General features: G+C 35.9%; 2 protein-coding genes across 4 annotated transcripts in view; one reads left to right on the top strand and one right to left on the bottom strand.

The window, feature by feature from the left end:
• The window catches only part of FAM227B (family with sequence similarity 227 member B), a 112,539-nt gene extending 108,774 nt beyond the window's left edge, over positions 1 to 3,765 (top strand). Inside the window, exon 11 of the mRNA XM_029950679.1 lies at positions 3,317 to 3,765. Within this exon, the coding sequence (XP_029806539.1) occupies positions 3,317 to 3,354 (38 nt within the window). The 3' untranslated portion in view covers positions 3,355 to 3,765. The remainder of the gene's footprint in view (positions 1 to 3,316) is intronic.
• FGF7 (fibroblast growth factor 7) overlaps positions 1 to 7,284 on the bottom strand; it is a 53,823-nt gene extending 46,539 nt beyond the window's left edge. The window contains exons 1-2 of one of the 3 annotated variants that reach the window (XM_029950682.1): positions 7,015 to 7,284; positions 5,885 to 6,425 (exon numbers count right to left, since the gene is read on the bottom strand). In XM_029950682.1, the coding sequence (XP_029806542.1) occupies positions 5,885 to 6,170 (286 nt within the window). In that variant the 5' untranslated portion in view covers positions 6,171 to 6,425; positions 7,015 to 7,284. The remainder of the gene's footprint in view (positions 1 to 5,884; positions 6,426 to 7,014) is intronic. The other 2 variants (XM_029950681.1, XM_029950683.1) reach the window with 2 other exon arrangements.
• Between the last annotated feature and the right edge of the window lie 6,089 nt (positions 7,285 to 13,373).

Genomic DNA, 13,373 nt, shown 5'->3' with positions numbered 1-13,373 from the left:
GTTCACCAAATGTTGGAGCCACTGAGATTTGTCAGAGAGGTCAATGGACCCAGAAGAACTTCCTCAATGCATAATTCAGACCGTCATTCCTGAGAGGCCCATTTTGAAATCCTCTGGGATATAAGTTAACTCTGGAGCCATCTCAGGGTTCTAAACTACTCCTGGGACACCTGAGGGGATGCAGGCTGACTTTGAACCTTGGTCCCATTAACTAGTGGTTTTTAACTTCATCTGCACAGTAAAATCACCAGAACGCATTAACAAACAACGATGCCTGAGTCTTCCCCACCTTCTCAGGATTCTGATTTAATTGAACCGTGCTCTCCCAGTAATCTAACATGATGTGGTCCAGGAGTTCTGAGGTTTGGCAGCACGTCACAAATATCTGGGGAGCTTTTAAAATCCCTGGTGCTCATGCTGCACCCCAAATGAATTTAATAGGAGTCTTTGTGCATGGAACCTGGCGTCAGTATTTTTTTTTATGTTCCCTCGCTAATTATAATAGTTAGCCAAGGCTGAGAAGTAGGGAAACCTGGAAAAGGGAACTTTTCCATATATCTGAAAGCAGGTTCACTTGGGTCTCTGAATGCTCTAAAAGTATAGGCTAAGGAGTTATAATACAGCTGAGTATATGAAAATGCATGTTCATATGCTCTGGGTTGGCATAGAAATGAATGAAAGTGATGGTCAGTTCAAATAAGGATTTACAAAATGAATAAGAAATACACCTGTGGCAATAAATTATTTGCAATTTGCAAGTACCAGACACTTGTATTTGCCCCCCCCAAAAGAAGAAAACTATACAATGAAAAATAATCTCTATTCTTAGAATTCTCAAAGAGTAGTTAATATTTCCAAATCTGCTCTCCAGCGGTGTATCCATCTTGCCTAGTTTAAGAACTTGACAACTTACTAAGGGAATGTAGGTCACCAGTTCTACAGGGCTCCATTTTGTCAGTAATTCCCAGATTTTGGCTCAAATCCATAATTATGTTCCTCATTGTCTATTTTTTAAAGGTGGGGTTGCCCTAGTATTCTTTTGTTTTGATAATGTGAAATATTGTTCTTTTAGATAAATGGCTAAGGACTGTTTGGAGCATAAGCAAATTTACCGTCTCCATATTTATAGGTGGTGTGTCTATTTGCTAGCTACTAGCAGAGATTCGTGCTGAGTAGGATCTTATCCAAAGAATTGTTGACAACTGGGTTGCTGAAGATTCCGTGGCCAAAGTCAAATCCCACAACACTGTGTTTATTTGCTTTTTGCCAATTGTTAGGCCATATCCCGTCACAGTCTAACAATCCAAAAGAGAATATTGCCAAATCATTGGCTAGCTTTCAGAATGGCTAACCCTTTGCTTGCTACGGAACTTAAAATGTTTAATTCGAAGAAGTGAGGCATACTTTTCCTCAATCAGTGACAGCACAATGAAGGACTTCTTAAAAGGAATGGGTGATATTGACCATTGTTGGGAAGAGTAACTGCATACCAAAAGCAAGAAAATCATCTTGAGGGACTGAGTTCTTTGTTCCACATCTGCCTCTCAGGCTGGCTGACAGTTGCCCAATGCACTGCTGCCATCTCTCACTTGGCACCTCAAGTCCCAGCTTAAAAAGCAAGGCTATTTCTGTCAGGTGTGGACTGATTGACTCTGTCTGTTGATGGGAGTGCCTGGTCCAAAAATTATCTAAATTCACCCTCTCTCCATGTCCCCACGAGGAGAACACTGACGACAGCAGAAGTGTTGACCATCCATTACCAATCCCTTTAAGATGTTATTGCTGCTATCCTTCTGTAGAGAACATGATTTATTTCGTTTTAGAAGGGCGTTTTATGCTTTTATTACCCTTATTATTAGTTTAGGTTAGGTTCCAGTTTCATCGCTTAGAAACATACTACAAGGCTAAATGTGGAATCACCAGAGAGGACAGACTTTTCTGGCCTCCTGGGTGGGAATAGTATGCAATCTGAGGACCAGTTCTCCAGTGACAACTTCTCTCCTCTCAGTGTCAGAAATGCTATCCAGCATCTCCTGGCCTCTCATGAAGTCCTACATTTATATATAGTTGTGTCTTACTTATCTGTCTTGTAATACAAGTCAGTTTTAAAATTTTTATAATGTTTATTTTGGGGGGAGAGAGAGAGATTACGAGCAGGGAAGGGGAGGCGGTAACACAGAATCTGAAGCAGGCTCCAGGCTCCGAGCTGTCAGCACAGAGCCCAACACAGGGCCCAAACCTACGAACTGCAAGATCATGACCTGAGCCGAAGTAGGATGCTTAACTGACTGAGCCACCCAGGCGCCTCTACAAGTCTTTATTTTCATTGGGTTTCTTGGTGTGCGTTTGCTGCAATTTAATCCTTCTAATCTAAATTTGAAATACTTCACAAGACAACACTATAATTAAGACTGAAGTGAGATCCTCACAATCCAGGATAGCTACAGTAATTTTTAAAATTTCCTAAAAAATGAGACATGAGCTATCATATCCACTACCCTACCATTTCCCTTCTCTTCCTCTAGGCCTTCCATCTGCCCACCCAGCCCAATTTTCTGGAAACAAAATTATATACCCAGATATCTTTTTACCTCTTCTTCACATCCCAGTCCATTTTCTTAGCAATATCATATTTTTATGAAGGAGTTATCCTTCTGCTAGGGAAGTGAAGAGTCCTTCAAAACCTATTAATATCATCAGGTAACTTTCCCCTTCACCCAAAGAAAAGCCATGAGAAAACAGGGGAGGGGGGGCCTCATAGTAACTCAGAGAATAATTATGTTTCACACAGCTGACATCTAAGATTTCTTGCAAAATTTTATCATCTAAGACGTTTAAATGTATGCCATCTTAAAAGACCTCCACAGAAAGGTGTTTAACAACCAGTTAACAAATTTAAAGGATCGGAACCCAAATTTAGAGTGTGATTCTGATCTGTCACACTTTCTGAACTCTGCTGCATTTTACTCCAGTAGACAATCCAATCACCTTTTATTCTTATTTTAAATAGGAAGGAAATACCTCTTGTTCGTTTGTTCATTCGGTTAATGATTGATGAATGTTAATTTTCATATTTATAATTTCAAGTTTTTGTTCTTCTTTGACTTCTTAAACAAATTTTATTGAGCACTTCCTTTGTACCTGGATACAGTAGCTTTACCTTCGCATGTGTCAATGTGCACATTTTAGGTAGGGGACAGTCACACTTAAAATTAGTAAGGCTGCCCCTTAAATAATAGGAAACAACTATCAGAATTCTCTTCTAATAAGCTATTCTCCATATATTTTTCAATGAAGTAATTTTTTTGTATCTTAGGATTTCCTCTTGTCAGTTGTGAATTGGCTGCTTTTTAACTATGGTGAAGCCTGGCTGACTCCTTCTTCAAGACAACCTGGTAACAGTTGTAGGGTTTTACATCAAGGATCCCGCTGAGAGGTTCCCTTCCCAGGAGAACTCACCATATCAAGAAAGTATATTTCTATATACGGCCTTATAGAAGCAAAGACTATGTAATATATATATATAATGTCTTTAAGAACATTGGTATTGTGACATTCTAATTTACGATATAGAGTTTCTCTCTTTCCCTCATTTTCACTGTAGAATTAGAGTAGAGGAGAAATGGTGTGCCAAATTGGCCTTATGGTTACTCGAGATTAATGCTAAATTGTGTTTCAAATATGAATAACTCTGGCATTGTGTACGCCTACAAATGCCTGGGTTTCGTGGTTTTAAGAAGGTTTAACACAAAATAAAACACATATATGAACGCAACCCAGTTGTAGATATTTTTTATCCTAAATGATTACGGATGCTCTTCATTTTCACTGGATTTTACATCTAATTTTTCACATTTTGACAAAAGTATTCAAAAGGAATTAGTGGGCATGTAGAAGAATTCTACACGGTGTTTAGGTTTGAAACACTTCCATATGAGCAACAGAATTTGCTACAAGTTCAAGTTAGTTCTGACAGCTCATCATTGAGATAATATTCACTTATCTCATTCAAAGTATGTGATAATCACATAATGAGTACTTAGATCTGTTCACATTTACATTATATATTTATGTTATGGTTTAGAATAGAATAGACTGTAAGAACTAGAGGCTGTATTGGAGATCATCTGTATATATCCTGTGTCTTAGAGATTAAAAATCTGAAAAATGGACAGAATTAAAAATTGTTCCAAAATTACTCACAGATGTGGAATAGACCTATGCATCATAACTTCCACCTGGGCTCTGTCCTCTTGTCTCCTCTACCAGGTTCCATTATTCATGATAAATCTCAATAACTTTCAAATGGATTATAATCCAAATTCTGTTGCTCACATAAAAGTGGCTATCCACAGAACTTTCATCTAAATAGTTATTTCTTTAGCTAAACTTTAGTATAATCAGAACAATATTCCAAGACTAACATGATAATTTTATTAACAAATAATTAAACTATAACTATTAATAACCTGCTCAAAAGGCCATAGTGTTCTATATCAATTATAGTTAAAAAGAAGATCTTCTCGTTTTCATTATGGAAACATAACTCCCCAGTTTCCCACTTATTAGCTCATTAGTTAAGAAGCCTGAAAACCGGGGTGCCTGGGTGGCTCAACTGGTTAAGCATCCAGCTCTTGATTTCAGCTCAGGTCATCATCTCACGGTTCATGAGTCCAAGCCCTGCATTAGGCTCTGTGCTGGTAGTGAGGAGCCTGCCTGGATTCTCTCTCTCCCTCTCTCTCTGCGCCCCCACCCCACTCACTTTTGCTCCCTTCTTAAAATAAATAAACTTTAAAAAAATCCCTAAAAACCATTCATTAAACAAGCAACAAATGTTTCAAGTACTCCCTGCAAGCCTTAGGCAAAATGCTCTGCAAGCGCTTAAGCAGATGTTGATACCATCATCTCCCGACATTCTTTTTCAATTGACTTTAATATACATAATATTGTAAGATGATATAATAATAACATTGTACAAGTGCTAGTAGTACAATTTCTTTTCATTCAGGGACTTTCAGTTCTTACTGTTTATGTCCAGTATTCTACCTTATTAAATTTAATACTATTGAAATTGTTTATTCATCGTAGCTGCTAAATGATAAACCCAACCCTGATATTTCAGTAGGACACAAATAACTAATGCTTAGAGAAAATGTAAGGTATACTAACAGAAAATCATAGACTTGACATCTCTTCCAACTCACTTTTATTTCTTCCTTCACATTTACATTCTCTTAAGGTAGCACAAAGTTATGGCAAGGAAGATTTAAAGAAAATGTTAGGAGGAACCTATTTTCTTGCTTAGGTAAATAAACAACCTAAAAGAAACTCTTTATGACATGAGCAACAGATGGACAGATTCCCTTCTATTTTATAATTGTACACAACTGCACAAGTCCCTGAATGCATTTTGGAGCACAGATTACGTATTTCACACCACAGAAATATTCTTTCAAAGAAAATCAAATTGTTTTTTAAAATAAATTTTCTCTTCCTCACACTAATAAGACTTTGGTGAGCATTCACTGAGTACTCTTTTAGAGTTCCTAATGAGTTTTGCTAGAAGACAGTGATTCCCATCTCAGTGTGAATAATATCATTTACATTTTGCTCAGCTTACAAGCATTTTGACCTTAGGACATGGGGATTTTATTTTCAAATTGACTTGAGTTATCAGCTCCAACCATAATATTAGTAGATTTGACCTGTTCCCCAGAGATGTTATTGGAAACATAGTCCAACGATCCCAATTTGGAGAAATAAGGAGATGACAAGTTTTTTTCAAAGAACAGAAAAAGAAAACTAAGAAACATGTCACTTGAAAAATGGTTCTTTCATAGATTAAGGTTCATAAGCAGTGCTGCAAATAAAAGACATTACTTACTGTAGTTGTTCTTCATCTCTTGGGTCCCTTTGACTTTGCCTCGTTTATCAATCCGCAGATACCACTGTGTTCTACAGAAGAGTCTTCTCACTCTTATATCCCCTCCTTCCATGTAATCATAACTTCTTGTATGTCGCTCAGGGCTGGAACAGTTCACATTTGTAGCCATTTGCTCTGGAGTCATGTCATTGCAAGCTAAAGATATAGTGCCCACTAGACAGATAATGTGAAAGCATGATCTGTAGAGCAAAGTTGGCAGGATCCATGTCAGTATCCATTTGCGCATTATAGTGTAGTGCTCCGGGTGTTCATGAATAACATAATGAAAATTAAATCTTGAGTTGATTGTTGCTCCTAGGTCATTGACCTCTTCCTATCTGTGAACTGTAGATTGATTTAAGAAAGAATAGTTGTTGGTTTTTTTCCAAATTGTTATCCTTATCCTTTTAGTTCCTGATAACAGTACATCTCTGTTGGTATTGCCTTATAAAAACAGGTTGCACCAAGTTCAGTTGCTGCGACACTGTTTACTACTGGACTTCTGTTTGCGATGAGACATTAGGAATAGGGAGGGAAGGCGGGGGAAGATGAAAAATTGTATGTATGAGTATTAGTGGGTAAATAGTATTATAGCATGCAGTGTAGTTGGTACCGTGAAGGCACATTTAAAACAACTTTCACAGAGGATGTCAACATCTTTATTTCTCTATCTATAGATTTAGAAAAGTTATGCATTACTAGAGACAAATCAGAATATGATTGTACCATTTTTTCTGATTGCTATTTGGTAAGAGACATCCTGCAATTAAAGCTACTGATTTAAATTAAGTCCTAAAATTACTACTAACAAATGCTTTCCCTAGATTTTTGATATTGTATTCTTTTATGTTTGTGGTTAATCAATTATTTTCTCTTCAACTACTCACATTTCTCAAGTTAAATGCCAGTATTGTCTGGAGAACTTCAACTTTAACTTTATGTAAAGTTCTACAGCATAATTACTATAGATAATTACAAGGCTCAAAAATCTGGTAACTTTACGTTTCCCCTCAGTAATAAAACCAGAGAAAGAGGTAAACTACTAGAAAACCACTCAGCATTATTTTTAAAGACAAATAACAGCAACTTACTTGTTCTGTTGATAACAGCTGGATACACAAGAATTCCATGTCTGCTGTCTGCCTTGTGCAACTTGAGCCTCTCTACTGTAGCTACAGACTATTTCTCAGCTGAGAAATTCTCCAGCAGAATCATAATTGTTTCCATAAATCAACAGGCAAGAGGATTTTCTCTCTGTGTGAGAGCGTGTGTGCTTGTGTGTGTGTGTGTGGAGCCTTTTTATTCAGGGCTTTTCGATAAATACCTTTGCTGACCTCATTGGAAGCAATTAAAACTTAACCAGTGAGCTGTTAGTGGAATACAACAGCGAGAATAAAAAAGGCTTATATAGTATTCATTCAATGGTCATGAGAGGGAGCTATGAACATAGTTTATGCCTGAATCTACCAGTGGGTACCTATGCTGTAGAAACAGATCTCTGATTCGGAAGCAGTTAAAAAGGGAAAAGGAATTTTTTACATCATCTTTACAATATAGAAGCTGTATATAAGTTGAAAATTATTCCTTTGAACATCTATATATACATATATATATATTTAAGGAATTTTTGCTAGTTAGAAAATCTGTTCTATAGATTTATGATACATGCATTTCTCCTATTCTTTGTACTCATAATTTTAGAATAGAACTAATATGTGTTAATTAACTCACATCTTAGTGCTCTAAAGCACTGTGTAGCTGAGTCAGGGGTGTATCTTTTCATGCAGAGGTATTTTACCATTGTATATGAGTATATCTTTCATATTTTATATTCCAAGACTGAAAGTTAGAATATCTAGTTTCTAATTTGAAGTGAGTTTCTAATTACCAGTATGACCTTGGGCAAGTCACTTAGCATTTCTGAGTCTCAGCTACTACATTACTACATTTTTAAAATTAGTGTATCAGTCTGTGGTGCCTTGTAGTTTTAAAACTCTGTGACTTGGACTGATACTAACTACTAATAAAAGGAAGAAAATGCATACTTTCAAAAATCATAATTCTTTAAAATTAAAAATAAAGAAAATGGTTTCTACACTGGCTATCAGTGTTTGACTCTTGCCTCAGTAAGAACATTAGCACAATAAATAAATGTTACCCTAGGGACAGAATTACAAGAGCTCTAGCTGATGTAAGTAAGAGAAAGCTATTCTACCTCCAACAATAGTTGTTCTGCTTGTTCTCTCCTTTATCTCCTGTTCTGCTCTGGCTATACTGTAGATAAATATATATATGTGTATAGTAGTGGCCTAGTATTTTATTAGTTATTTGCTGGCATATATATATATTGCATTGTTCATCTAAATCAGTATTTAGGAATTTATATTGAAATTTGAAATTCTCTTTCCTGTGTTAATACTCCCAACACACACACACACATACACACACACACACACACACACACACACACACACACACACACACACCCCGCTTGAAATGCACTACTTTACCACCAGGTGGTGCATGTAGACCAAATAGGAAAAGGAAATTAAGTCCTTTCAATCAGATTATAGTGTATGTGATATCTTTGCTTTTGAGGAACAGAATCAAGAGCATGGAATAGGTTAAATGTACCAGGTTACTCTTTAGGCATTAGATATTGAAATTTGTGAGTTTATTAGAGCAGAGGAGCATGGAACCTTCTCTAATTGCAGCTATTGAAAAGCTAGATAAAAATTCTATCATGTATTTCTTCAAATGGAGGAAGAAGAGAAGGAAAGAAAGTATGATGGCACTGTGTTCTGAACCATCCCTCCATAGACAACGATAGAGAACAATATCAGAACCCCTGGAACTTGGATATTCTTCTAAAGTGAAAATTGTTAACAGTCAGTTCACATGTAAGGATATTCAAGAGTTACTAAATCCATCTGTTCCACGCTGACCCTACAGATGTTAAACTAAGAAATTAATAGATTAGAAGTCAAAATTTGCTAATTAAACGCTCAAGACTTAAATAAAAGAAATAGACAGTTTATTGATAAAGAGTGCTAGTGCCTCCTTAAAATCTGTTATATAGGGTTAACTGTAAAATTGGAAACAAAGTATACACATGTGATCTATTCACTTTACCTTCATTAGATGCTACTGTACTCTGTGATTTGAAAATATAATCCCAGTAATATTAATGAGTGGCTTAATCTCAACAAGGGAACTGTATTTAAATCTTTTAAGAAACAATGCCTGATACTTGCCTAGTTTGATTTGGGGATAGAATTTGTAAAAAGAATACAGAGGATCTATTTCGATGAATATCATGAAGACATCAGCAGTTGTTAAAGTAATGATTAACCACCATCTAATTTTGCTAAGCAATCTCTATTATATCCCTATTTCACAAAGAGGTAAATGATAGAAAATAGCTTTTGTTTAATGAATTTTGCACTTCACTAATTTTAAACCCATGCCACATTCATAATATGTATAATGTAATCAATAGAAGGAAACATCACTCATTAAATATTTTCACTATTTTACATTCTTACATCCTATCCTGTTCTTCATCCTCTTAGTTCCCATTCTTCCCCAAAAAGTATAGATAATCATTGTTATTTGTTTCTTATGTATCTTTCCAGAGCTTTCTATACATATACAGACAAATCGAATACATATATGTGGGGATATATATATAACACATATATAATATATATAATTTTCCTTCTTTTATACAAAAGTAGCATACTAGAGACAACGTGCTGCATGTTTCATTTTATACTTAATAAAAATAGAAAGTCTTCCCATTAGTTTTTAGGAAATTTCCTCATTTCGTTTTACAACTGCATAGTACTCCATTAAAGGGTATATCACAATGTATTTGTCTAGCCTTCTATTGACAGTTAATTTTTTCCAGTCATTTTCTATTGCAAAAAAATGCTACAGTAAATAAAGTTATAAATGCATCACTTTTTTACTGTGCAAATATATTTATAGCATTGATTTCCAGAATTTGTCCAGGTCAAATATATATAATTTAGATAGATATTGCCAACTTGCCCTACACTGAAGTTGTACTAATTTTATAATTCCACTAGCAGTCCAGAAGTATGGTCCTTGTTCAATAGAGTATATTATCAAACTTTCAGCGTTTTGCTAATCTGACAGGTAAAATGGCATTCATTATAGTTATCCCTTGGGTTTCTCATCTTACAAAAGAAAGTGACTATCATGGACAAGTACTATAAAGAAAAGTCACAAATACCAGTATGGTTTTATTAGAGAGAATGAGAATGACTGTGGTGCATGAAGAGGCTGGAGAGGCAGTCAGGCTCCTGTTGGGCTATGTCAGGGAGTTCAATCCTCATCCCAAAAGCAATAGGAAACCACTATAGTATGTTAAGAAGAATGACATGAACAGAACCACACTCTCTTCTCTTTTGGCCCAAATTTGTTTAATTCCTACTAGCTGAATAAGCTTATGTAATATTACATTATGTTCATTTATCCTATTTTTCTGTTCTCCATATTGTCAGAAAGACAGCCAAACTTTGTAACTGGAAAGGAAAGATGGGGGAGAGAAAAGCCATATACACTTCCTGACTTGGATAAAGTCCGAATCCACTTCACAGGATTCTGCTGAGTGCCTTGAAAGGAAGGGAAGCATCAAAGTGCCTTTGGGAAGCAGTCTTTGGAAGATAGAGTCCTTAGACAGGGAGCATAGATAAAAGTCTGTTTGGGGGCCAAGCTCCTATATATCTGGAAATACCAGAGCACACAGCAAAAGCAGCAAAGCTCCAGAGTAAGGACTGCCTTTTGTGTCTAATTAGATGGAGCTGTAAGTACCCCTCATAAAGATTTCCCATGTTTTAAAAAGAAATCTGGAAGCAGCAGGAAGCCCATACCTGAAGGGACTTTGGGAGCAGAGTCAGTGAACACCCGGAAGTAACTAGAGTAGACAAATGACTCGAAAACCAGGGGCCCTTGCCTTGTCCTTGAGTCCAACACCATCTGGAGGCAGAAGAGGGGAGCCCGGGAACAACAGAGGTTAAGCTTTTTACCAAATTTCGGGAAGGGGGGTGTAACATTCTCAAAGTTGACGCAAGGTTGATTTATAAACACAAATTTCTGTTATTTCTTACATATTTGATATTATGGTCCAAGGTTTATTTCCATTGCATTCCTCTACAGCTATCATCACACTATGGATAAATCTTCATCTTTTCCCCTGTCAGTTTTCCATTCCATAAATTTAGCCCCAGCCTTGGATCATGCTGTATACAACCAATATTACTTACTTCCTTGACCTACTCACTAAAAAAATATTTATCAAATAGCTACTTGGTGCCAGATGTTGTCCTAGACTTTTAGAAATACAATGTTGAATATCCTGGAGGTGATCTCTGACCTTACAGAGTATGCATTCCAATGAGGGAACAAATATAAACAAGTAGATCTGTGGTGTGAGTAAATGGGAGGTGGACATTAGTATGCAAAGAAGATATTCAAGGAGATAAGGAGATGGGGGTAAATGGGTAGAGGGACTTACTTTAAGTAGAAAAGGCCTGTCTAAGAATGTAAATTTTAAGCTTCCTGGAACAGAAATGGCTTCAGGTATATTCCAAGAACTGAACAAAGACCTATGTCCATGAAGTACATGAACAATGGGAAAAATAGTAATAGATAAATGAAACAAAAAGTAGGCAGGGACTAGATCATGAAGACCTTTGAAGGTCATGGTAATAGGAGTTTGGGTTTATTCTGAGTGCAATAGGAAGCTGGAGTATTGGTGTGTCTGCTCCAAATCTGATGGACCTGGTCAAAGACAGTGGTTTAAGCTTGGAGTAAAATCTCAAAAGTAATTGAGCAAGCCTGGGGTCCCTATAAATCTTCAGTTTTTGTAAACTTTGTGGTTATTCTTGGCATAATGCCCTAATGTTTTAAAACTAATTGTATATAAGGTACAAAGTCTGAGTCATATGTTCAAAATTGTGGTGTGCCTCTGACTCAACTGTATAAATATCTCAGTTTACAAATGTAACTTAATTCTTTGTATCTCCAAGTCTGTAAAAATGTATGTTTTATTTAATTTTATATTTATAAAAAGTTCTCTGAAATGCTATTCTAAAGCTAAAGTTCTCAAAAATGTATTATTAATTTTCCAAATTACTATGGAACTTTAGACATAGAGCAAGATCTCTAGAGTTATTATGAGTTTTTTTTTAATTTGGAAATTTCTGTATAATGAAGTTATATAATTCACTCTTAATTGGCTTGACTCCACTTCAGTTAATGCTTAACTTTAGCAAAGAATCCGTCTCCTTGATTCAGTGCTATGTAATTAGTGCCTAATTTTGACAGCCTAGTGCCATCCTAACAGTTGAAAAGCTGAAAAGCTCTATAATGGGTAGGGGGAGAATTTTTCTTCACCCCTAGGAGAATATCATGAAAGACAACAAAGACCCTGTGCAATTAGGGTTATTACATTCCTTGCTTTAAGTTGTCATTCTTTGGTTCCATATTCACTGTCTACATAGCAAAGCAGCAAAATGAGAGGGAAAACTAGCAACAAAAATGTTTTTAAATCTTTAATAAATGTTACTAGGTCACTAACAAAATTGGTTTATTTTTTAATTCATTAGCTTTAAAACCATGACTTTTTAGCACCACAGAAACTTTTCAAAAGTAGAAGGAAGCAGAATAAAGATAGTTATGATAACAAAGAAGGAGAAGAAAGCTATGGAGTTCAACATTTTTAATATATAGATACATTCCATAAAAAGCCAGGTATCCATCAAATTACAGATTCTTATAAACCTGGTGGCTAACAAGATAACTCATGCATAAGAGAAGAGGCTGATATTTCTCCTTAGGCTTCTCTTCAAGCTAAACATTCTTGCTATCTTTAAATATTTCTCAAAATTTTCCCTCAATGGTATTTAATATTAACTTAATCATAGTCCAATACATCTAATCAGTTCCAAAAGCTATCAATTCTACCACAACTTCTTCCAAAACTGTTTCTTCTTAACAATTACCATCCTCATATCCTAAGTCAAGTAATTATATTTCCTAGTCTTTTTTTCTAATATGAAAATCTCTATTCCCAATATCCTCAGTGGTCCTCAATGGTCCTCAAACACTAGACCCTCTCTCTTGATAGGATGATGGGAGATAGGATGACGGGAGATATACCTGCACCCCACACCTTTTCTTGGTAGGGAAAGGGACTAATAGAGAAGAAATCCTCCTTACAAATTCTCTCTCTCTCCCATCAGTCTGCATGTAAGCAATTATCAGATATTTCCTTTGAAATGTTAACATTGAGTTTTTAAAAAAAAATTTTTTTTTATGTTCTTTATTTGTTTTTGAGAGACAGAGAGAGACAGTGGGAATAGGGGAGGGTCACAGAGAGAGGGAGATAAAGAATGTGAAGCAGTCTCCAGGCTCTGAGCTA

Source organism: Suricata suricatta, chromosome 9 (genome assembly GCF_006229205.1).
Source record: "Suricata suricatta isolate VVHF042 chromosome 9, meerkat_22Aug2017_6uvM2_HiC, whole genome shotgun sequence".
Taxonomy (NCBI): domain Eukaryota; kingdom Metazoa; phylum Chordata; class Mammalia; order Carnivora; family Herpestidae; genus Suricata; species Suricata suricatta.
Note: the sequence above shows the minus strand (reverse complement) of the source record. Positions and strands in the feature narration are given on the sequence as shown.